This window comes from Indicator indicator, chromosome 27 (genome assembly GCF_027791375.1).
Source record: "Indicator indicator isolate 239-I01 chromosome 27, UM_Iind_1.1, whole genome shotgun sequence".
Taxonomy (NCBI): Eukaryota; Metazoa; Chordata; class Aves; order Piciformes; family Indicatoridae; genus Indicator; species Indicator indicator.
In genome coordinates this window covers 733,078-758,479 of record NC_072036.1, presented here as the reverse complement: position 1 = coordinate 758,479, position 25,402 = coordinate 733,078, and the positions used below count along the sequence as shown (strand labels likewise).

The 25,402-nt window shown below is 45.9% G+C and overlaps 1 protein-coding gene across 1 annotated transcript in view; it reads left to right on the top strand.

Moving 5' to 3' along the window:
* Positions 1 to 1,623: 1,623 nt before the first annotated feature.
* Positions 1,624 to 25,402, top strand: part of PTPRK (protein tyrosine phosphatase receptor type K) — a 426,155-nt gene continuing 402,376 nt past the window's right edge. The window contains exon 1 of the mRNA XM_054393013.1: positions 1,624 to 1,762. Coding sequence (XP_054248988.1) covers positions 1,624 to 1,762 — 139 coding nt within the window. The remainder of the gene's footprint in view (positions 1,763 to 25,402) is intronic.

Below are 25,402 nucleotides of genomic sequence, written 5' to 3'. Positions count from 1 at the left end.
GAATAACTAAGATACGATAAGAGGAAATGGTCTGAAATTGTTGTGGCAGGCGAGGGTTAGGTTGGAGATTAGGAAAATTTTCTTTGCTGCAAGAGTGGTCAGGGATTGGAAGAGGCTGCCCAGGGAGGTGGTGGAGTCACCATCCCTGGAGGTGCTCAAAAACCGAGTAGTGTGATGCTTCAGCATGTGGTCTGGTGGCCAATGAAGTATTGGGTAGAAGCTTGGACTTGATGATCTTAGAGGTCTTTTCCAGCGTTAATGATTCTATTGTCCCATATGCCCTAAGCGCTGAGGACAGGGAGAAGAGGATGCAAAGAATCTCTCCCCTGATTTCCAAGCGTTGTTTACAATTGAATTCTTGAGTTCTTGTGTAACTTCTTTTCTGGACTTAAAATGCTGCCTGAATAAAGATGAATGCACACTGTTTGCTCTTTTGCTCCTTGCCTTTTTTTTTTTTCCCCTCCATTTGAGCAGGAGGAGCAAACTCTGTGCCATGAATGGAGACAGCAGACATTGTGGAGTTGTTTACATGGCAGTTATATTTTCTTGCTTTTTACGCTCTGCTTCTTCTTCACCCAGGCTCTTTGGGGTCTTTTGTTTCTCCCATGTAAAACCTTGAGCTGTTTCCGTGATCATCACAGTTCTCTTCTCTCTTTTTATCCAACCTACTCATTTCAATTGAGTGAAGAATGTAAGGACAGTGAGAATGAAGGAGAGAGGGCAGATAGTACTGTGCTATACAGCAATTTTGTGGGTTTTGTTTTTCCTCCCCCTCACCTTTCATATACCCTCCCCTTCTTCTTTCCCTCTGTCACTTTTCCTCATAACTTTTGTTACGAGGTTTTCACATCCCTTGTTTGCCTGACCCTGAAAAAGTGAGTTTAATTTGTGTTCTGCTATGCTAGATTGATTTAATAAAGCAAAGATGATCCAATTCATTCTGCAGCAATTATTTCCTTTCAAGGAACTTTAGTTATTTTGTCTGATTGTGTTTGGTTTGGGCACAGTACTTCCCCTCAGTGTTTGGACTACTTTTGCTTTCAGTGCATTGGAGTTGTTGATTTACATGTTTAGGTTTTGAGCCTAACCTATTAGTTTTGGTTTCCCCTAGGTTTGGATTGCAAGTTGGTTTTGCTACGTGGACACTGGGCCAGGTTGCACTGTAGCTCAGTGACTCAGCCTGTGATCTTCTGCTCTGACAGCAGAGGAATGTTTCATAGATTCATAGAATGGTCTGGGTTGGAAGGTACCTCCAAAGGTCATCCAGTCCAACCCCTTGTGCAGTCAGCAGGGACATCCCCAACTAGATCAGGTTGCCCAGAGTCCTGTCAAGCCTCACCTTGAATATCTCCAGGGATGGGGCCCCAGCCACCTCCCTGGGCAACCTATTGATTCATAGAAGAGTTTGGGTTAGAAAGGGACTTTAAACATCATCCAGTTCCAACCCCCCTGCCATGGGCAGGGACACCTCCCACCAGCCCATGTTGCTCAAGTCCTCATCCAGCCTGGCCTTGAACATCTTCAGGGAGGATGCATCCACAACCTCCCTGGGCAACCTGTTCCAGAAGGAACATATCTGCTTGACACTTAGAAGAGCTCTGGTTTGAAATGAACTAATGACAAATGTCTTCTTCCCTAGGAGGATGCACTTTTGACGACGGTCCTGGGCCCTGTGACTACCACCAAGACTTGTACGATGACTTCGACTGGGTGCACGTCAGTGCGCAGGAGCCTCACTATTTGCCACCTGAGATGCCCCAAGGTGAGAAACTCCACATGTTCTGAAGGGGGAAGGTTGTCAAAAAGCTTGGAGCCTTGCTGAATATGACCTTAAGGCCATACTCTGTGATCTCCACTGTAAAGCTTGGTAACGGACCTAATAAAAAGAATCCAGAAGGAGGGGTGGAACAATCTGGGTAACGGAGAAGCTTTCTTAGATCCAACCGTCCTTTTGTTTTGGGGGGCATAGGGGAGGGAGAAAGGAAGCCATGAACTTTCCATCACTCTGTGTGGAATTCCTCTTGACTTGCAGTGGAATTCTCTCTCTTAAGTGACAGCTAATGAAGTGATGGAATTATTCAGGTGCACACTGGGAGAAATGGTAAAATAAAGGTGTGGTGGGTTGAAAGATTCCCCCCAACATTAACTTTGCCAGACCAGCTCAGCTGGAAGCAAATGCAAGCTGTATTTACAAGCAAACCCACAATCTACAATGGAATGCAATGAATATGTACAAAATAGACAGGATTTACAATATTTACAGGGATTTACAATTAATGAACAGCACAGGGACCTCCCTCGCCAAAGACCAGGGGAAGCTGCAACAGCTTCTCCCTTCCCTGCCTCCTCCTTATCCCCCTGGACAAAAGGGACAAGAGAGAGCAGAGAAGTTAACACCAGTCCCAACAATCCAGGCAAGGTCAAGCAGAAGCCAGCTAGTCTCTCCCAGAGCAAAGTGAGGAGAGAGAGATTGTTTTGGGAACCAAATCTTATGGTAGATATCTCTCCAATGGGATTGTTTAGAATAATCATTATTTTCCTCTTTACACCCAATAGTGATTTCTTTACATTTTACTACTTTCTGCTTGAGATCTGTGAAAAAGTTTAAAGGCGTAGCCCTAAAACTACCACAAAAGGACAGAAGATGCAAAAAGCCACATACTCTTTCCTTCCCCCCCCCCCGCCCTCCCCCCCAACTGCTCATCATCTAAAGGTAATCAGAAAAGCTTTGATTTATGGAAATATTGCTGTTGTTAATTACTATTTAGGACAGGTAATGAATATCTGAAGAGGTGCAGCCTACATGACCTTGCCTGCTCACCTCTGATGAGCAGCTTAATCGGTGCTTCCCAGACAGCATGATGTGCTGAGAAAATGAAAGCATTTGAAATTCAGCTACATTTTCCAATTAATAATACATTAAGTAATTAATCATGCAGAGGAGGAAAAAAGGTCATGGCTATTTTATTTGTATCCAAAAGGTTTTCTTGTGAAGGATGTGTGGAGAAGGAGTGGGAAGTGTTGCTGCACCCAACCCGTGCATCCTTCCTTCCCCTCCTTTTTCTGTGTTGTAGTGGTAGTTGGTGTATGGAATTTTACTTCTCAGCTGCTGCCTAGCTGGGTTCCCTGTGCTTTGGAGTCACTGATGTGAGCAGCTGTTCCCATCCTCCATATTTTTGCAAAACAGGTTAATTAAGCAAGATCCACACTTTATTTAATGGGCTGCTTGGTGCTTCAAGTTTGCATATTGAAGAGGAAATTTAAGCCCTGATGCCTCAGCACTCATTCATGATGGTCTTCTATAAACAAATTCAGAATAGTATCTCCCTTAGGAAGGCCCAGGTTAGGTATTTTGTAGTTTGTTTTTCAGAGTCTGCATGGTTTGTTAAAATGCTTGGAGCTATCTTAATTGTGGTGGAAGCAGCATTTTGTAAATGACTGGCTGTTCTCAGACCTGAGGCACACCTTGTACAGATTATGCAGTTTGAGGAATTGTGGTTCTTTTTTTAATGAATCTGAATGACAAGAGAACTTCTTGCTCCTTCCAGATGACATACCTGCCACCTCTAGGTGGTTTTCAGAGTTCAATGACACAGTGCTCTCTGACTTTGGTACCTGATTTCTGTTCCATTCTGCTCCAGACCCTCTTCTTCTGAGTGCGAAACATGAAATGTTCTAGTGGAAGTAGTTTTTGAGGCTGTCTGCTCAATAAAATGTAGCAAAATAAAGGAATGATTCAGAGATAGTCAGAATAATAATCAGAAGCTCTGATGATTATTGTTTTCTTCCCATGGTTGGAATCCTAGATTTCTTGGACTTCTCTTTGGTAATTGAGATCTAGACTGAAAGTGATCACTATCATCTGCTGAGCTGCCCAGAAGAAGCTGACAGCCTTCAAGCTAATGGCACATGGCTTGGAGTGCTATGAAAATGTGAAATCCTGTCCTAATGGAAAGCATTTTGCAGATGTAGCAGTGGTAGATGCTATTGGTTAGGCTTCTGCAATTATCTCTGGGCAATTAATGCAACTTCAGAGGTTTTTTTTCTATACTGTCCTACATTGTATTTCCACATTATGAACAGAGGCAAAGGCCACTTACCTCCTGTTATGGGAAAAATAAATGCAGTCCATAATGATTAATTTGGGAAGAAAGGGAACACTTAGAGCAGGTGCTTGTATACAGCTATAAATACCAACTTGTGAGCTGTTTGAACTGCAGCCTTTGGATTACTTATTAAGACCTTGGAAAACACCTGATGTCCAACATGAGGTTTCTAAGAGCTTGTGAAAGCAGCTGTGTTAGATCAAGCTGAAGGTGTGCTGGCTTGGAGAGCAGCCATTAGCAGTTGCCTTGGTAAGAACTCAGGGGCAGGGCTACTGAGTGGTGCTCATGCCCTGAATGCTCTTTCACTTTCCAGCTGCTTGGCATTTAGGAACTTCCCAAACTAGAGATGGTCTTTATTTGTGATGTTCCCAATGAATTAATTTTTAACTGAAGCATCTTTGTCTTACTGTATGTGGGCTCCTTGCAGCTTTCTAGTGTCTGCTATATCCTGTGAGTAGCACTTTCTCTTCACAATCATGGGAAGGTGCAGCTGCTCTTAATTGTTTTGGACTGACCAAGACTTCTGTCTGGTACATCTTGGCCTCTTGTACAAGATAACTGGGGGCCTCTTGTCAATCTGCAAGACTTGGGACTGTTCAGCCTGGAGAAGAGAAGGCTTCAGGGAGACCTTAGAGCATCTTTCCAGTACCTGAAGAGGGCTACAGGAGAGCTGGGGAGGGACTTTTGACAAGGGCTGGGAGTGACAGGATGAGGGATGATGGGTTTGAGCTGGAAGAGGGGAGATTGAGACTGGAGATTAGGAAGAAACTCTTGACATTGAGGGTGGTGAGACACTGGCACAGGTTGCCCAGGGAGGTTGTGGATGCTCCTTCCCTGGAGGTGTTCAAGGTCAGGTTGGATGTGGCCTTGAGCAACCTGGGCTGGTGGAACGTGTCCCTGCCCACAGCAGAGGGGGTGGAATTGGATGATCTTTAAGGCCCCTTCCAATCTAAACTATTCAATGATATGATTTTGTGATGGTACAGCTGATTCCTTGTCACTTTCTCCATTTCATCCAGTGTTTTAAAATACCTTTTAAATAAAATGTGCACCCTTCTCCTGCTATCATTCTAGGTTGAATGGTCCAAGGCTATCAATTTGTTCCTTATGTAGAAATGGTTCCACAACACTGGGTTGGCATTTTGTGTGGCAAGGTAACCAAGTGTTGCATTTTGGCAGACATGATGACAGAAACAAAGTCAAACTATTTATCTGATATTTACCAGATATACCTGTCTTTGTATTTCTGAAGAGACACATCTTCTGTATGATGAAGCAAACCCTTTAGAGCATGCAGATGACACTGAGTTGGGTGGGAGGGTAGGAAGGCTCTGCAAAGTGATCTGGCTAGGCTGGATTGATAGACCAGGGACAGTTGCATGAGCTTCAACAAGGCCAAGTGCTGGGTCCTGCACTTGGGTCATAACAGCCCCATGAACACTACAGGCTCGGGGCAGAGTGGCTGGAAACTGCCCAGCAGAGAAGGACCTGAGGGTGCTTATTGGCAGCAGCTGAAGATGAGCCAGGGTGTGCCCAGGAGGCCAAGAAGGCCACCAGAGTCCTGACCTGGATCAGCAATGGTGTGGCCAGCAGGAGCAGGGAAGTGATTTTATCTTTATTGGTGAGGCTGCACCTTGAATCCTAGGCTTGGTTTTGGGGCCCTTACTCCAAGAAGACATTGAGGTGCTGGAATGTGTCCAGAGAAGGGCAACAAGGGTGGTAAAGGGCCTGGAGAACAGAGCTGGGGAGGAGTAGCTGAGGGAACTGGGGGTTTTTAGTGTGGAGAAGAGGAGGCTGAGGGGAGAGCTCATTGCTCTCTACAGCTCCCCAAAAGGAGATTGCAGTGAGGTGGGGGTTGGGCTCTTCTCCCTAGTCTAAGGTGATAGAAGGAGAGGAAATGACCTGAAATTGTGCCAGGGGAGGTTTAGGTTGGAGATTAGGAAGTTTTTTTTTTTTTCTTCAAAAGTAGTCAGGGATTGGAAGAGGCTGCCCAGGGAGGTGGTGGAGTCCCCATCTCTGGAGGTGTTCAAGTGTGGCCATGGCACTTCGGGATGTGGTTTAATGGCCATGGTGTCTTGCACTGATGATTGCACTCAATCTTGGATGTCTTTTCCAATCAGAGCTGTTCTATGTTTTCAGGTGTATGATTTTTATACATTATCCTCTACCAAGATGGAGACTGGAGAAGCCATTGGATAAGATGAAATCCAATTCTGGCAATGGATTCATCCCAGTTGTAGTAGAGAACTCTCCACTGTGTGTGGATAACTTTGTTTTGCAGAAGAGAAGTAAAGAGCAATAGTTTCTTTGGGGGTGTGCAAAGGGTTGATTTTATCCATGTTAAGAGTCCATTTAGGGAGGTGCTTACCCTCAGAGAAGATAGTTTATTTACCTGGTTGAGTTTGCCTGTTACCAGCTGTGTTATGCTGAGGCTAGGCAGGGGCAGGGTGTGAGAGGCTGTAATGGGCTGTGGGACAGGGAAGGCCTTTCTTTAATGCAAGGGCCATTACCCTCCTGGCTACAAATGCAATTAGAAGAATGTCTAAATCATAATGACATGCCCAGATGGACTTCTTGTTTCTGATCTCCAGGAGTACCTGGACTGGATGAGTGCTAATTTTTTTTTAATTGGTTTTCTAGAAATCTGAGGAAAATAAATTAACTTTAGTGGAGGAAGTCCTTAGAAGCATTTGTCATCTGGCACAACGAAAGGAGAATGGATGAAATCCCTAAAGATGTGCCATGGAGTGCTTTTTGCAAGTGCAAGCCTAAATATCTGTGATATCCTTCAATGTACGTTTTTTACCTTGCAGAAGTTACATGAGACCTTCCACATTGCTGCACTGAATCATAGAATCATGGAATTGTTAGGGTTGGAAGGGACCTCAAGGATCATCCACTTCCAACCTCCCTGCCATGGGCAGGGACACCTCACACTAGAGCAGGTTGCTCACAGCCACGTCCAGCCTGGCTGCAAAATCCTCCAGGGATGAGGCTTCCACCACCTCCCTGGGCAACCTGTGCCAGTCTCTCACCACCCTCATGGTGTAAAACTTCTTCATAACATCCAATCTGAATCTACCCACTTCTAGTTTTGCTCCATTCCCCCCAGTCCTATCACTCCCTGACACCCTAAAAAGTCCCTCCCCAGCATTCTTGTAGCCCCCTTCAGATACTGGCAGGCCACAAGGAGGTCTCCTCAGAGCCTTCTCTTCTCCAGCCTGCACAGCCCCAACTCTCTCAGTCTGTCTCCATAGCAGAGCAGCTCCAACCCTCTTCTCAACCTTGTGGCCCTTCTCTGGACACCTTCCAGCACCTTCAGATCTTTCCTGTACTAGGGGCTCCAGAACTGGATGCAGTGCTCCAGGTGGGGTCTCAGCAGAGTGGAGCAGAGAGGGAGAATCACCTCTTTCACCCTGCTGGCCGCACTTCTCTGGATGCAGCCCAGGCTCTGATTGGCTTCTGGGCTGCAAGTGCAAGGCTGGAATTAAAGAATAAAATGAAAGTCACTGCTATGGGGGGAAAAAAAAAAAAGAAAACAAACTAAAACACCTCAACCAACCAACCAAGCATCCAAAAGAAAAACAAAAAGGAAAGAAATGAAACAGTCCTGATAATGAAAACATGACAGCATTTGCCTCAGGCTAATGTTTGGAGTCCGTGGTGGAAGACTGCACATTTGTTACAGACTGGACAACATACATGGGGAAAGGCTGTGGAGCTGGGGGAAGTGTGAGACTGAAGGAGAATCTCTCATCAGTGCTTACAGATACTTAAAAGCGGGTGTCAAGAGGATGGGATCAGTCTTTGAGATCTTTGAACTTGTGGACTTCCTTAAATGAAGTAAAGAAAGCATGCAACTGAGTGCCAGCACTGAGTGTCCCTTGTGCAGGCAGTAGAGGTGGCTTGCTGTGCTCTTTGTGGTGGTGGTGGCAGTGACTTGGAGCCAGGTTGCCTTGGCTGCAGGTTTTGTAGTTGGGCTCATATCATGTTCCTGACTGGCAATGACAGCTCTGCCTTCTAATTAAACTGCAGTTGCAGGTAGATATTAAGCTAATTTAAGTTTCCTGTTACGCTGTAGCCTCTCAGGTCACACTGAGCCAGCCTAATACTTTAATGTTGATTAAAGGGATTCTTCTGCTCCTCCTTGCTCCATCTCCTCCCTTGCTTTCATGCTTTAGCTGGCTTCCTTAGCTGGCTTTAACCACCAGAGCTTGCTGAGAGCTGTTATAATTCATTATCCCAGGGAAAAAAAATGTTGCTGTTTTTCTGGATTCAGCTGGCTTAGTGAATTGAGTTGACTCATGGAAAGGTCTGACAAGCATCAGAGCCAGCAGCACAAGGGAGTGAAGGAGCTGGAAGGAGGAGGAGAGGCAGGCAGGGAGCTGGTAGGTCATGCCAAATGTAAGCTGTAAACAGCAGCTTATGTGTTGAGTTTGGTGATAATTTGAATTTACACCCCCAAGTTTGTCATTGCATGGTCCTGGCAATGCCCTTGTATTGCATCTTGTGTGGAAACAAGGAATGAGTCTGCTCATCTTGTGAGTCCACTGAGGGATAGGGGCATCTGTGTGTAAACGTCCTCTCCAAATCATAGAATCACAGAATTGTTTGGGTTGGAAAAGACCTCTAAGATCATCCAGTCCAACCACCAACCCAACACCACCAAGGCCATTAAACCATGTCCCAAAGTGCCATGGCCACAGGTTTCTTGAATGCTTCCAGGCATGGTGACTCCCCCACCTCCCTGGACAACCTATTCCAATCCCTGGGCATTCTTGCAGCAAAGAAATTGTTCGTCATCTCCAATCTAACCCTTCCCTGGCACAATTTCTCTCCTATCATTAGGGAGATGAGACCAACCCCACCTCACTGCAACCTCCTTTCAGGAAGCTGTAGAGAGCAATGAGTTCTCCCCTCAGCCTCCTCTTCTGCAGGTCCCTCAGCTAGTACTCCCCAGCCCTGTTCTCCAGACCCTTCCCCAACTCTCTCCAGCACCTCGATGTCCTTCTTGGACTGCGGGGCCCAATGTAGTGAGCTGCTCAGTAACTTCTTTGGAAGTTTCAGTCACATCTTTTGAGTGTGATGACTATCTGCAGGAGGAGAACTGCTACACCAAGCAAACACAGCCTGCTCAGTTAGAAGGTCAGTGGTACCATAGCTTAAAGCAATTGTGGCCAACAGTGAACAAGGAACGTACTAGACAAAAAGAAAAAAATAATCAGATGATTAGACAAAAACTAAATCAGATGATAAATAAAGTTTGCGATCTGATCAGCTGATTTAGTTTGGAAAAAAACCCACCAAACAACTCCTTAAAATGACTAAGTAAATTCATCTACCTTTTGTGGAATTCACATTACTCATAGCACACACACACAGTTTAATTCATCTATGTAATCTATATTTATATAGAATTATAGTCATGTAATATGTAGAAGTATGTCTAGATTTTAATGAAGTAGGGTGAAAGGATCCAAGCTACAAAGAGTACCTAGCTTGTGGGTAAGGATCCTATGAGGAGAGGCTGAGGGATCTGGGGGTGTTTAGCCTGGAGAAGAGGAGGCTCAGGGGTGACCTCATTGCTGTCTACAGCTACCTGAGGGGAGGTTGTAGCCAGGTGGGGGTTGGTCTCTTCTCCCAGGCAACCAGCAGCAGAACGAGGCACAGTCTCAAGTTGTGCCAGGGGAGGTCTAGGCTGGATATTAGGAGGAAGTTCTTCACAGAGAGAGAGATTGTCCATTGGGTTGTGCTGCCCAGAGAGGTGGTGGAGTCACCATCCCTGGAGATGTTCAAGAGAAGCCTGAATGAGGCACTTGGTGCCATGGTCTGGTTGATTGGCTAGGGCTGGGTGATAGGCTGGACTGGGTGATCTTGGAGGTCTCTTCCAACCTGGTTGATTCTGTGAACAGAGGATCACAGTATCACAGTACATTAGAGGTTAGAAGGGACCTCCAGAGATTATGTCCAACCCCCCTGCCAAATGCAGCATCACCAAGGATAATCCCCACAGGAATGCATCCAGGTGGGTTTTGAAAGTCTCCACAGAAGACTCCCCTGGACAGCCTGTTCCAGGGCTCTGTCACCCTCACTGTAAAGAAGTTTCTCCTCATATTGAGGCGAAATCTTCTATGTTCAAGCTTGTACCTGTTCCTTGTCTTATTACTGTGCACCACTGAAAAGAGCCTGGCCCTCTCCACTTGACACCCACCCCTCAGATATGGATAGACATTGATCAGATCCCCTCTCAGTCAGATGAATCAGCACAGGTGACCCTGCAGTGAATGTCTGCCGCATCCTGTCAAGAGCAGGAGGTAGATGAAGCCCTCTGTGGAGCTCCTGAGAGCCTGTCAGTCACAGCCTCTGAGAGGTGCTGCCTTCACAAACAAGGAGGAAGTGTTGAGGGCAGCCTCAGAAGGAATGCCCATGGTGCTTGAGTTTGAGATCTGAGAGGAGTCACTTCAATGCACAGCAGAATTACAACCTAGGACTTTTTGAAGAGCAGATTTCTACCTGTTCAGGGACTTGCTTGGCAGGATCCCATTGGCAGGTGCCCTGAAAGGCAAAGGGACCCAGGAGAGCTGGTTGATCAAGGCCAATGGCATCCTGACCTGGATCAGGAATAGTGTGGCCAGCAGGAGCAGGGAAGTCATTCTGCCCGGTGCTCAGCACTGGTTAGACCACACCTTGAGTGCTGTGTCCAGTTCTGGGCTCCTCAGTTCAAGAAAGATGTTGAGATGCTGGGAGGTGTCCAGAGAAGGGCAAGAAAGCTGGGGAGGGGTCTGGAGCACAGCCCTGTGAGGAGAGGCTGAGGGAGCTCAGTGTGTTTAGCCTGGAGAAGAGGAGGCTCAGGGGAGACCTCATTGCTGTCTACAACTACCTGAAAGGAGGTTGTAGCCAGGTGGGGGTTGGTCTCTTCTCTCAGGCAACAGTGACAGAAGGAGAGGACACAGTCTCAAGATGCACCAGGGGAGGTTTGAGCTGATGTTAGGAAGAAATTCTTCCCAGAAAAGAAAGATTGGTCATTGGGATATGCTGCCCTGGGAGGTGGTAGAGTCACTGTCCCTGGAAGTGACTGGATGAGGCACTTAGTGCCTTGGTTTAGTTGATTAGATGGTGTTGGGTGATAGGTTGGACTTGATGATTTTGAAGGTCTTTTCCATCCTGGTTAATTCTTTGATTCTGTGCCAGCCTCTTGGAACACAGGGATGGACTGCTGCCTTGTGCAGAGAGTCAAACAAGGAATGGCAGAAAGAAATTGGGGATGAATGTGGGGATCCTGACTGGTCCTTTTTTCCTGCTGAGCATTGGTGAGACACATCTGGAATGCTGTATCTGCTTCTGGGCTTGCCCAGTCCAGGAAATGCATGAGTCCAGCAAAGGGCTACCAAGCTGGTCAGGGAGTGGGGCACAGGACATCCAAGGAAAGGCTGAGAGAGATGGGCTTGTTCAGCCTGGAGGAGAGAAGGCTGAGAGGAGACCTTGTGTGTTGGATAGATGGAGCCATGCTCTTTGCCCACGGTGATGGGTTGTAAGCAAGTGGAGAGACTTCCTTAGGAATAAGCAGGGTGCAAAAGTCTTTACCTGAATAACAACCTGGAAAGAACAACCCAATGGATCAGTATAGGTTGGGGACTGACCTGCTGGAGAGCAGTGAAGGGGAAAAGGACCTGGGGGTCCTAGTGGTTGGGAGTTTGACCATGAGCCAGCAATGTGCTCTGGTGGCCAAGAAGGCCAAGGGCAGCCTGGGGTGCATTAGAAGGGTTGTGGTTAGTAAGTCAAGAAGGGTTCTCCTACCCCTCTACTCTGCCCTGGTGAGGCCACTTCTGGAATATTGTGTCCAGTTCTGGGCCCCTCAATTCAGGAAGGACCTCACGGAACTGCTTGAAAGAATCCAGTTCAGAGCCACAAAGATGCTGAAGGCAGTGGAATGTCTTCCTTATGGGGAGAGCTGGAGGGAGCTGAGGGCTCTGTAGCTTGGAGAGGAGGAGCCTGAGAGGTGACCTCATTCATGATAATAAAGATGTGCAGGGTGAGTGCCCAGAGGCTGGAGCCAGGCTCTGCTGGGTGATGCCCAATGCCAGCACAAGGGGCAGTGGTGGAAGCTGAGGCACAGGAAATTCCATGGAAACAGGAATTATTTTCCTGTGAGGGTGACAGAGCCCTGAAACAGGCTGCCCAGGGGGTTGTGGAGTCTCCCTCTCTGGAGATATTCAAACCCTGCCTGGATGTGTTCCTGTGTGACCTGCTCTGGCAGGGGGGTTGGACTGGATGTACTTTCGAGGTCCCTTCCAGCCCCTAACAGTCTGTGATTCTGTGATAAGAACATTTTTTCTTCTCCGCCGGTAACTGGGACAACCAGAAGGCAACTGCTGAAAAATACCTGGATGCAAAATCTGTAGGAGAGGATAATTTGCACGTGGGACCCACTGAATTTGGACCCTTGATACCAGACTGTTCCAAGCTAATTCTTTTGAGATGAGCTAGATATTAATTTTAAAATACTATTGATTACTTCAGGTTTTGTTGTTTTCTATTACTAAGCTCACAATCGTGAGCTTGTTGATGTGATGTTGACATTGGATGAGCTACAGTGTTTTGGTTTTTTGTTTGAAGACTAGAAATGAGGCAAAACTACTACTTAAAATGTATTTGATATTAATATCCTTATACATGCTTATAAATACCTAAGAGGTGGTTGTCAGGAGATGGGGCTAGACTCTTCTTAGTGGTCCCCAATGACAGGAAAAGAGATTATAGGTACAAATCTGAATGTAGGAAGTTCCATGAGGAGGAACTTCTGTACCTTGAGGATGACAGAGCACTGAAACAGTCTCTGGAGACTTTCAAAATGCTTCTGGATGTGTTCCTGTGTGATGTGCCCTGGGTGATCCTGCTCTGGCAGGGGGCTTGGACTCGATCTTGAGAGGTCCCTTCCAAGCCCTACCATTCTGTGATTCTGTGATATGATCTCGTCAGTAGAGCAATATCAAGGGATGAAAGAGGCTGAAAGGTGGTAGCTTGAGTAGATTTAAAACAAATAATTATTTGTTGTTTGTTTGTTTTGCTGTTGGTTTTGTGAAGGTTGTGTTTTATTGAGGGCATTGCTTGTTCTGGTGCCTGTGTTTAATGAGCCAGTTATGCCTACATGTATTGGTGGGACTGGGATTCAGCCTGGAAAAGAGATGGCTTCAGGGAGAACTAACAGCAGCCTCCCAGTAATTGAAGGAAGCTACAAGAGAGCTGTGGAGAGACTTTTAACCAGGGCTTGTAGTGACAGGATGAGGGGCAATGGTTTGAGACTAGAGCAGGGTAGATTTAGGTTGGACATTAGGAGCAAGTTCTTCCCTATCAGGGTGGTCTGACACTGGAACAGGTTTCCTGGGGAGGTTGTGGATACCTCAGAGCAGTCTGGATGAGGCTTTTAGCATCCTGGTCTAGTGGGAGGTGTCCCTGCCCCCATGGCAAGGGGATTAGAACTCTTCCAACCCAAACCATTTCATGATTCCATGACTGCCGCTTGAAAAGCAATGACTCAAAAGATCTCAGTTGTCACAGGCAGTCTTACAGCCATGAACAGATAATAAGTGCAATTGGAGTACAAATTGTTGGTGAGCAGATGCAGTTGTGCCCTTGCAGTGTTGTCCATTTCAAAACCAGGTGCTGACAAATGGGGAGAGAATGGAGCAGTGGACAAGGTTTAAGGGTTTGGAAAGTGCCTCTTGGTGGAAGTGAAGAGTGATGGTCCCTTTGCTGGATCTGAAAGAAATTTCAGCTCTTGTGAGGATGGCCAGAAAGTGGCTGCCTGAGGAGATGGTGTAATTGGTGAGAGCTGTTTAACCCAGACAACAATGACAGCCTAGCATCTAGCAGTTGTAAGCAGAAGTGATGGAAATTCTCCTCAGCCCTATTTTAAACATTTCTTTCCCCAGTGAGCCAAGTTAACATTCAACCCATTTGGATTAGTTTAGGCGTTTCTTTTGTTGCTTGTTTTGTCACTTTTTAATTTTCAGTGACTGTAATTGGCCTACTTCAGATCTTCTCTTTTTGGAGCTTGTTTATATATTTGTTCGTTTCCACATCTGCAATCAAACCCCAGCACTCTCTGTGCAGTCTGAAGTGGAGAAGTGATTGCAGGGATGTGTGCTCTGAAGGTGCAAAATGAGTGAGGAGCTGGAATGGCAAACCCTGCAGGCAGCTAGGCCTGTCCTTGTCTGTCTTGGGGAGGGTTGTCATTTGGCCTTGAATAAATCAGAAATAGCAGCTTTGGGGGCAGAGCAAAATGTTGCAATACAGCATTCAGTGTTTCCTGCTGAATGTGAGCAGCAAATGGCAAGAGCATTAAGGAGAAGAGGGAAGGGTATTGCTACAGAACTTTGCCAAGTGTTTCCTACTGACTTCTGAAAAGGCAACTGGGGAAAAATCTTTGCTGCTTTTTTTTTTTTTCTTCCTTTTTTTTTTTCCTTTGAGTCATGTGCTGACTGTTACTGGATTGCTTGGAGACTTCCTCTGACTTTCCTGCTGGGAGAAACTTTGAAATATATCTGATTTAGATAGATGAACGCTTCTCTTCCATGTGCTTTCATAACTTCACTTTCAACAAGTTTCCTGTTAAGAAAGATATTTGCATTTAAATGTTTATCTCTTGCATCCCATCTGCTCTGTCTCTGTGTTCCTTAAGTGAAATCCTAATCATGAGTGTATTTATGATGGTTTCCCAAGTAAGCTGTGGTATCCCTCAGAAAGGATCTAACCTCCTGACTACAGCTGCATTTGAAAAGGAAAAGTTGAAGTCTTTCTCAGCTGTGGAGTTTCTGATCAAAAATTATCTGTACAAGGGATCAAATTTTGTTGTTTAAGAGTGAATGGAGAATGGAAAAATATTTATGCAACATTCACTTCTATTCAGCAGTGTTTTACTGAACTGGACACAGATGCCACATGCTGCTTGGTTGGCATGGTGAATAGGTACTGAATTGAACAGCTGATGAAGTTTGATTATTGCAAATCTTAACATTCCTAAAGTGTGGAGTAAGTTACACAGAATCACAGAGTGCTAGGGGGTGGAAGGGACCTCTGGAGACAGTCTAGTCCAACGCCCCCCGTCAAAGCAAGATCACCTAGAGAGGGTCACACAGGAACACATCCAGGTGAGTTTGGAAAGTGTCCAGAGATGGAGACTCCACAATCTCTCTGGGCAGCCTGCTCCAGAGCTCCAGCACCTTCACAGCAAAGGAGTTTTTCCTCATGATGAGGTGGAACTTCCTAGGTTCCAGATTGAAGCATGTTTCCATGATACATTCTCCATGTCTGCAGAAGAGATCATGCAGCGTTTAGAATCACATTTTCTCTTCTTTGGTCATTCTGTTAGTCCTGTTGAAGAGATGCGAAAACAATTATCCCTAAGTTAGTGGCTAAAATGCTTTGTTGGGTGTGGGGAAGATATGACACCTCCAGGATCTCTTTGTCTTCCTTCCCTTTGAGATTCAGCATGACTGGTTAGAAGGCTGCTGAAGTCTTTGAGGGTATATAGGAGTTACAGTGGAGAAAATGAACTTAACAGAAGACTAAGTATCAGCTCAAAGTAAGAGCTGTTATGTGCTTCCATCCCTTGCTCCAAATATAAACTGTAAATGTGGGACTGAAACCTTTCTGGTGATTGGCTTATTTTTAAAGTTCTCAGAGAGATTGGGCAGCTAAGTACAGAAAGAAAATTCAGAATTAATATCAAACTGGAAGTAGTTAAGGAAGCAGTTAAGGAATTTTATTGACAGGATTATAAAATCAGAAGCTAATGGATTGAAGGTTTAAATGATTCATCAGGATTTGTAGTGTTTTATGATTTTGTGTAAAAGTTTGCATTTTGAAATTGAATTTGAGGAATAAAGCAGAGGAATCCTCTTAACAACTCCCTGGAAGGAGGTTGCAGTGAGGTGGGGGTTGGTCTCTTCTCCCTAGGATCAGGAGATAAAAGGAGAGGAAATGGTTGGAAACTGTTCCAGGGTAGGTTTAGGTTGGAGATTAGGAAAAATTTCTTGGTTGCAAGAGTGGTCAGGGATTGGCACAGGCTACCCAGGGAGGTGGTGGAGTCCCCATCCCTGGAGGTGTTCCAGAAACATGTGGCCGTGGCACTGTGGGACCTGGTCTATTGCCCATGGTGGCCTCAGGTTGACATTTAAACTCCTTGATTTTCAAGGTCTGTTCCAACTGAAACAATTCTATGGTTCTAATAAAAATAAAAGTCTCCTGTTCTATGGAGACAGACCGAGAGTTGGGGTTGTTGAGCCTGGAGAAGAGAAGGCTCTGAGAAGACCTTAATGTGGCCTGCCAGTATCTGAAGGGGGCTACAAGAAAGCTGGGGAGGGACTTTTGAGGGTGTCAGGGAGTGATAGGACTGGGGGAAATGGAGCAAAACTAGAAATGGGTAGATTCAGATTGGATGTTAGGAAGAAGCTTTTCCTCATGAGGGTGGTGAGACACTGGCACAGGTTGCCCAGGGAGGTGGTGGAAGCCTCATCCCTGGAGGTTTTTGCAGCCAGGCTGGATGTGGCTGTGAACAACCTGCTGTAGTGTGAGGTGTCCCTGCCCATGGCAGGGGGGTTGGAACTGGCTGATCCTTGAGGTCCCTTCCAACCCTGCCGATTCTGTGATCCTGGTTTTGAATGTAGACTGCTACACTTTAGTATGTCCCCTTACTAAATTCAGCTTCTGGACCAGTCTGCTCTCAGAAAATTTCCAAGCAGATTAGGGCATGTTTTATGCTAAGCATTAACAAAAAGTTGCTTTTAATTCATCATTTACCATAACAAAGTCTTCATTCTGTAATGTCATCTATATATTATTTTTTTCTCTAAGATCTAAAATGCCAAAGATCTTGAAAAATACCAAACCCTGATCAAAGATCTGAACCTGAAATACTTAAGGTGATACTAATTCTTCCCTTGTTTGGAGTTGATAGGACAGTGAATATTTTTTTTACATTAAATAAGCAAGTTAATTTTCATGTGTTTAAAAGACTTAGGGTAATTTGCATGCTTCTCTAACGCCTCTGTGCTTGATTGAAATTTGCAATAGGAAGAAAAATTGCCTATAATGATGTTTGTCTTTGACCTTCCCTGTTAATTAAAATGGTAACTATCTCTAGTTCTGTTTCATTGCCTAAGTGATGAAAAATGCTGATTTTGTACTCTGAGGTCTTTTCCTTCCCATCTCTTCCCCTGTTTGTTCTGATTCTTCTCTATTATGAAGAGCAGCTGAGGGAACTGGGTTTGTTCAATCTAGAGAAGAGAAAGCTGAGGGGAGACCTCATTGCTTGCTATAACCCTGAAAGGAGGTTGCGGTGAGGTGGGGGTTGGTCTCTTCTCCCAGACAACCAGCACCAGAACAGGAGGACACAGTCTCAAGTTGTGCCAGGGGAAATTTAGGCTCGAGGTGAGGAGAAAGTTCTTCACAGAAAAAGTAATTGGCCATGAGATGTGCTGCCCAGTTGTCCAGAGAAGGGCAATAAGGCTGGTGAGAGCTCTCGAGCACAAGCCCTGTGAGGAGAGGCTGAGGGATCTGGGGGTGTTTAGTCTGGAGAAGAGGAGGCTCAGGGGAGACCTCATTGCTCTCTACAATTACCTGAAGGGAGGTTGTAGCCAGGAGGGGTTTGGTCTCTTCTCCCAGGCAACAGTGACAGAACAAGAAGACACAGTCTCAAGCTACAGCAGGGGAAGTTTAGACTCAAGGTGAGGAGAAAGTTCTTCACAGAAAGAGTGATCTGTCATTGGAATGTGCTGCCCAGGGAGGTGGTGGAGTCACCGTCCCTGGAGGTGTTCAAAAAAGGATTGGATGTGGCACTTGGAGCCATGGTTTAGTTAGTCATGAGGTGCTGGGTGATAGGTTGGACTTGATGATCTCTGAGGTCTTTTCCAACCTTGTTGATTCTATGATTTGCTTTTCCCTAGTATCAGGTGCTAGAAGGAGAGGAAATGGCCTCAAATTGTGCCAGGGGAGGGTTAGTTTGGAGATGAAGAAAAAATTCTTTGCTGGAAGAGTGGTCAGGGGTTGGAACAGGCTGCCCAGGGATGTGGTGGAGTCACCATCCTTGGAGATGTTCCAGAAACGTGTGGCCATGGCACTTGGGACATGGTTTAATGGCCATGGTGGTGTTGGGTTGGTGGTTGGACTGGATGATTTTGGAGGTATTTTCCTAAATGAGACAATTCTATGATTCTCCCTCCCTCCCCCACTCTCCTGAAATGCTTTAACCTACCTTGAGGTATAGAGGGACAAGGCTGGATGTTAAAAGGACATCAAATGCTGCAGCAACATCAGTGCTTTACAATCACTTTGTTTACATTCATTAATACACATGCACAAGATCCAATGGATTCTGCTCTTCCCTTCATGGCTTTCCCTCTCCCAAGTACCTTCCTCTGTGCTGGATGATGCTAAGTGGTGTGCTGAGGAAGCTGGAGGCAAAAGAACAAGCAAGTGTTTTTCATACATATTTGCACTGCTTATCAAAAAAAATTAATGACTCGAGGTTTAATCTTCTCTCAAATTGATGAAAAGCCAGCCATTTGCAGAGCTCTTAATTGACCTTTGAAAGAGAAATCAAAAAAATTATTCACCAAATTAATTCTTCTGAAAAGAAGTCCTGAAGATGAAACTCTTCATGACTAGGTGGGCATCTTGAAACAGAGTCTAAATAAGGAGTGTGTAAAAATGACCCAGAGACCTCAGGAAGAATTCTTTGCTTTTTATTTGCAGAATTCTGTGTTCGGTTTTGGGTCCCTCACGACAAGAGAGTCTGAGGTGCTGGAACGTGTCCAGAGAAGGGCAACAAAGCTGGGGAAGAGTTTGGAGAACAGGGCTGGTGAGAAGCAGCTGAGGGAAACTGGGGATGTTATAGTGTGGAGAAGAAAAAGCTGAGGCAAGACCTCATTGCTCTCTACAGCTCCCTGAAAGGATGTTGCAGTGAGGTGGGGGTTAGTCTCTTCTCCCTAGGATCAGGTGATAGAAGGAGAGAAAATGGCCTGAAATTGTGCCAGGGGAAAGTTAGGTTGGAGATGAGGAAAAATTTCTTTGCTGCAGGAGTGGTCAGGGATTGGAAGTGGCTGCCCAGGGAGGTGGTGGAGTCCCCATCCCTGGAGGTGTTCCAGAAATGTGTGGCCGTGGCACCTGGGGGACATGGTTTAATAGCCATGGTGGTGTTGGGTTGATGGTTGGATTCAATGATCTAAGAGGACTTTTCCAACCCATACAATTCTGTGATTCTATTCCATGAAATCTTCACAATTGTTGTGTTTATTTCTGTAACTGTTGCATACTTTTTGAAATAAGATTTGCTGCTTTTGAACAGGAGGACAGAGGAATTTTCCAGCTCTCAAAGCACCGTTGAGCTCTTCTGTATTTGTAAACTGTGTATATAGAAGGAGATTTGGTTTTGCCTAGACTTCTGTAGGGAATACTGCATCTAGTTCAGGTGTCCCCATTCTGAAAAGCACGGAGCTTTGGGAGCAAGTCCAGAGGAGGGCCACAAGGCTGCAGCACCTCTGCTATGACAATAGGCTGAGGGAGTTGAGGTTGTTCTGCCTAGAGAAGATCCTGGGGGACCTTAGAGCTGCCTTCCAATACCTGAAGGGATCCTGCAGGAAGGGTGGGGGGAGACTTTTCATAAGGGTGTCTAGGAACAGGACAAGGGGGAATGGTTAGAAGCTGAGGGAGAGTCACGTTAGGCTGGATCTTAGGAAGAAGTTCTTCAGTATGAGAGTGGAGAAATCATTCCCTTAAGTGCTGCAGACCTATTATACTTTCCGGGTTTCTTTCCCCAGCTGTTACAGACTCTATTGATCTCTGTAGGTGCCACTCAAACACAAAATCTTCATCTTATGCTACTTTTTTTTTTTTTTTTTAATAATCCCAACTTGAGCATGATTTTTTTTCTGATGGATTTCTCATGTTGGCAGTGTTAATTTATATACAGTTTCCTGGGGCAACACAGACAGTTTTATTACTGTTACAGCTTTTCATTATAATGAAAATTCTACAAATAAGTAGCATGAATGTCAATATTGGAGATTTATGAGAGACAGAGAGAGGAGGGAAGAGTAGATTTGTTCATATTTTCTTCAATCTTTGTCTCATTCTTTTTCTTTTTATTTTTTTATTTAAGTGAAATACTGCTGTAAAATAAATCACTTTCAAAGATTTAATCTACTCTGAGGTAGTAGAAGTTTATAAAAATTGCAGGAGGTAGGTATAATTTTATTTTAGTGTTTTTAAAGCTGGAGGTTTATGGCTTGCCGTATTGCATTAAGTGCATGCATAAATTGCATTGCTTTGTGCCATTAGCTGGCAGGATGCAGTGATTTCAAGTCTTTAAGCACTTTATTAAGGGATGGTGAAATTGGAGATTTTTGGGGTTTTTTTCTTGCTATTCCAACAACAACAAAAAAAGATAATTAAAGGAGGCTCAATCCCATATTTATAAGACCTGAGCAACTTGTTTATAAGGTCTGAGAAATGTTCAACTGAAATTTAGCCTGCTCTAGTCTCAAAGCCATTGGCCCTCATCCTGTCACTCCCAGCCCTTGTCAAAGGTCCCTCCCCAGCCCTCTTGTAGCCCCCTACAGGTACTACAAGGCTGCTCTAAGGTCTCTCTGGAGCCTTCTCTTCTCCAGGCTGAGCAATGCCAACTCCCTCAACCCATCCCCATAGGGGAGGTCACAGAATCATAGAATCAGTCAGGGTTGGAAGAGGCCATAAGGATCATCCAGTTCCAACCCCCCTGCCATGGGCAGGGACACCTCACACTACATCAGGCTGGCCAGAGCCTCATCCAGCCTGGCCTTAAACACCTCCAGGGATGGGGCCTCAACCACCTTCCTTGGCAACCCATTCCAGGCTCTCACCACTCTCATGGGGAAGAACTTCTTCCTCATGTCCAGCCTGAATCTCCCCACTTCCAGAGATTCTCCATCCCAGCATAAAGAACAGCACCAGGTGCCTGTGTACTCCCCCACCCCTACACCAATATGGCTTTGTACAACTCTTTCATTAAAACCTAAAAGCAGACTGGTTGGAGCCTTGAACAACCTCCTCTAGTGTGAGATGTCCCTGCCCATGGGATTTGGAACTGGATGATCCTTGGGGTCCCTTCCAACCCTAACAATTCTGTGATTCTGAGATCTATAGCCCAATTTGGCAGCTTTTGTGAAGATAATCTATCTGTTTGGCTGTGGGGATGCCTGCAATTCTATCTGTCAATCCCACCACAGGAGGGGTTTAGCTAATAAGGTTGCCTAGCAAAAAGGGCATCAAGAGGAAGTCAGGGTTAAAAATAAGCAATAGATATGAAGAGAGAGAGAGAGCAAAAGATTTCTAATGGCTGTCGAACTGTTCCCAGTTGTTATGGCAACTAACATTTTTGTAAGGCTCATAATTGCATAATAACCACACTGGCAAGACTGAGTTTTTATTGTGTGTTGTTTTTCTTCAGTGATTTTCGGGAGAAATCTTGAGAAGCATTTTCTGAAATATTCAGGATTTGAAACGCTCCATCGGTGATTATGTAAAGCCCAGATATTTTCATTGCCAAGGAGCTAACAGTGAACAACAAAGAATCAAACTTAATGGAATACATCTGAAAACTAAAATAGAGGTGGGGGAGGAACTATTTGAACTATCTTTGGGTTTGATACTGAAGCAATTTTCTTTTTTTTTTTTCTTTTGCTTAAAACTGTTTTGCTTTTAAACCTAAACCAGATCTGATGCTACATTTCCCAGTACTGTGTAAGGGAATGAGTAAGAAATAACCCTTAATTAATAAACAATATAGAATCATAGAATCAGCCAGGTTGGAAGAGACCTCCAAGATCATCCAGTCCAACCTATCACCCAGCCCTATCCAATCAATCAGACCATGGCACCAAGTGCCTCATCCAGGCTTCTCTTGAATGTCTCCAGGGATGGTGACTCCACCACCTCCCTGGGCAGCACATCCCAATGGCAAATCTCTCTCTCTGTGAAAAACTTCCTCCTAATCTCCAGCCTAGACCTCCCCTGGCACAACTTGAGACTGTGTCCCCTCATTCTGCTGCTGGTTGCCTGGGAGAAGAGCCCAACCCCCACCTGGCTACAGCCTCCCCTCAGGTAGTTGTAGACAGCAATGAGGTCATCCCTGAGTCTCCTCTAAACATCCCCAGCTCCCTCAGCCTCTCCTCATAGGGTTTGTGCTCCAGACCCCTCCCCAGCTTTGTTGCCCTTCTCTGGACATGTTCCAGTACCTCAACATCTCTCTTGAACTGAGGAGCCCAGAACTGGATACAGGACTCAAGGTGTGGCCTGACCAGTGCTGAGTACAGGGGAAGAATAACCTCCCTTGTCCTGCTGGCCACACTATTCCTGATGCAGGCCAGGATGCCATTGGCTCTCCTGGGCACACTGCTGGCTCCTGTTCAGCTGCTGTCACCCAGCACCCCCAGGTTCCTCTCTGCCTGGCTGCTCTCCAGCCACTCTGTCCCCAGCCTGTAAGGCTGCATGGGGTTGTTGTGGCTGAAGTGTAGAACTCTGCCCTTAGCCTCATCAAATCTCATCCCTGGTACACAGGTAGCACTAAAAATGTTAGTAACCCTTTCTTAATATGAAAATTGCCCAAACTCCTTCCCTAGGATCTTTGTACAGTTGGAATAAAGATTGGCAATGGGAATATACAGTCTTAGGGCAACATGCAAACAATTCTGTGCAAATTAGGAGGTAATAACTTGGAAAGAGAAGGTCCTGGGAGCAGACAGTGCTTGATTACAGGGGGGGACAGACTCAAGAAGAACCCTTACACCAAAAAGGGCAAGGAGTTAATTGCCCACAGCGGGTTCTACCTATACAGGGGATGCTGCTGCTGCTGCTAGGTTAGCTGTGAAGCTTTGGTTTGCTGTTGTATGGTGCTGGCAATGGCAGATTGCTGGCAAGGAAGGGTGTGTGGCAGCTCAGGCTGGGTGCCTCCTGTCACTGCCACATGAGTTGCACCTCCAGTGTCCCACCCAGTCAGGTGGGCACAGGAATCGGTGTATTTCTACCCAGAAATCCTGCCCCTATCAATCCATCTGCAAAGTCATTCTCCTCCTCTTTCTTCCCTCTCTGCTCCTGTGGGAGAAGCTTCCCTGTCAGGTAACTGCAGGGGAGTATCTCTTTAGGCCTCTTAGACCTGTCTAGGCCTAATGCCAGGAGGAGAAGGGGGTGGGGGGGAGAAGCCTCAGACCTGGCCAGCCTGAGACCAGCCTAGAAGTGGGGGGGAAGAAAGAGCCCTGGGGGTTTGGCTATACTCTCAGGTGGGAGAAGGGAAGAGTTATGAGGCCTCTGGGTGTTGTGTAAGGAACTCTGTATGCTTTGGGATATCTTTGTAGTTTCTGTAGTTTCAGCAATTGCTTTTCCGTTTAAACTTTCCATCACTCTCCAATCCATTTGTGTTAGGGTCGTTCTTTGCCCCTCTCGGGGCAAGAGAGGATCTGTCTGGCCTCAAACCAGCACAGGGTACCACGTTGTCCCAGGCTGATCTGGCTTCAGCGGATGTTGGGTAGTTAACGACACTCTGCGCCGGGCGCTGGCTTTGTCCTGGGGAAACTGAGGCACAGCATGGCTCTAGTGGCAAGGGGAAGCAGGCTAGGCAGATCCAGCTTCTAGGCTCCTGGCTTATCCGGCTTGCTGTGTATGGCTCATGGCTATATCCCAGGCTCTGGACCAGATGCTCGAGGCAGAGCAGAGCAACTTGAGGCAGCTTCTACAAGATGGGTCCAAGTAGGTCAAGAGCAAGGCTTGAAAGCAAGGCTTGAGCAAGGCTTAAGAGCACGGCAAAGGTGACTACGACATCAGCCTGTATACATACATCTAGCCAGAGATCAATTGCTCCAATGGGGCACTGAAGCTAAGGTGTAGCTGCCCAATGGCAAGGTGCTCTGCCAGGCTAGAGCCATAAAAGGCAGAAGCAAAGACCTTGTCTCTGGGGGAGCAGTGGTCAGCTCACCTGCTCTCACCCAGATAAACAGCTTGTTTACCGACAGGCAGAGTCCTGTGCCCTTTGTTCCTTTTCCCACATTGCCCTGTCTTTCTGCAGGAAGGAGGGGAGAGAAAGGTACCTCGTCTTCAGGCCTGTCTGGGTTTGTACTGGGCCATGTCATGGCCCTACCATGACATACTGGTTGTTAGCTTAGACTTAAAGCATGGATTTTTTTTTTTCCCCCCTAACTTTTAAAAAAATCTAGCTAATAATGCTGTTTGTTCTCTTGGGAGACTTCATAGGAAACCCTTTGGAAAACATACAGAAATAATAACCCACATGCAAAGTGTAATTTGCCCTAATTGTCCCAAAAGGGAGAACAAATGGATTTTGTTCCTGCCACCTCTTGAAGCCAAGTTTGGCAGAAAGTCTGCGTGATGGTATGGGAAATTAAACATAGTAGAGTTGGAGCTGCAGCTCTTACAAGAGCAAAGAAAAAAAATAAGTAGGAGGTTTTGTTCATGGCATGATTTGCACATCCAGAGAAGGGCAATGAAGCTGCTGAAGCGTCTGGACAACAGGGCTGGTGAGGAGGAGCTGAGGGGGTTCAGCCTGGAGAAGAGGAGGCTGAGGGGAGACCTCATTGCTCTCTACAGCTCCCTGAAGGGAGGCTGGAGCCTGGTGGGTTTTGGTCTCTTCTCCCAACTAACAAAAGGTAGGATGAGAGGAAATGTCCTCAGGTTGCACCAGAGGATGTTTAGATTGTGTATTAGGAACAAATTCTTCACCAAAAGGATTGTCAAGCACTAGGACTGGGTGCCTAGGGAAGTGGTGGAGTCACCATCCCTGCAACTGTTTAAGAGCAGATGTTCCACTTACGGATCCATGGTTTAGTTGTGCACTTGGCAGTGCTGGGTGAATGGTTGGAGTCTGTTTTAAAGGCCTTTTCCAAACTGAATGATTTTATGGCTGTTTCTTGTCTTTTAAGAACTTCCTGTGCCACAGCGTTCTAAAGATTTGAAATAAACATTGCTAAGTTTGATCAAATAATAAAAGTAATAGTGACTGCCACAGTTACTCTTTAGAACTCATATTGGAGTGGTCATTGATGTGACGTATGTGGTTTGCCTTATGGCTGCACCAGGGGAGGTTTAGGTTGGACATGAGAAAAAAATTCTTCACTGAAAGGGTTCTCAAGGGCTGGAACAGGGTTGAATCCCCATCCCTGGATGTGTTTCAAAGAGGCAGAGATGTGGTGCTGAGGGATATGGTTTAGCACCAGGCTTGGTACAGTTAGAGGATGGTTGGACTGGATGAT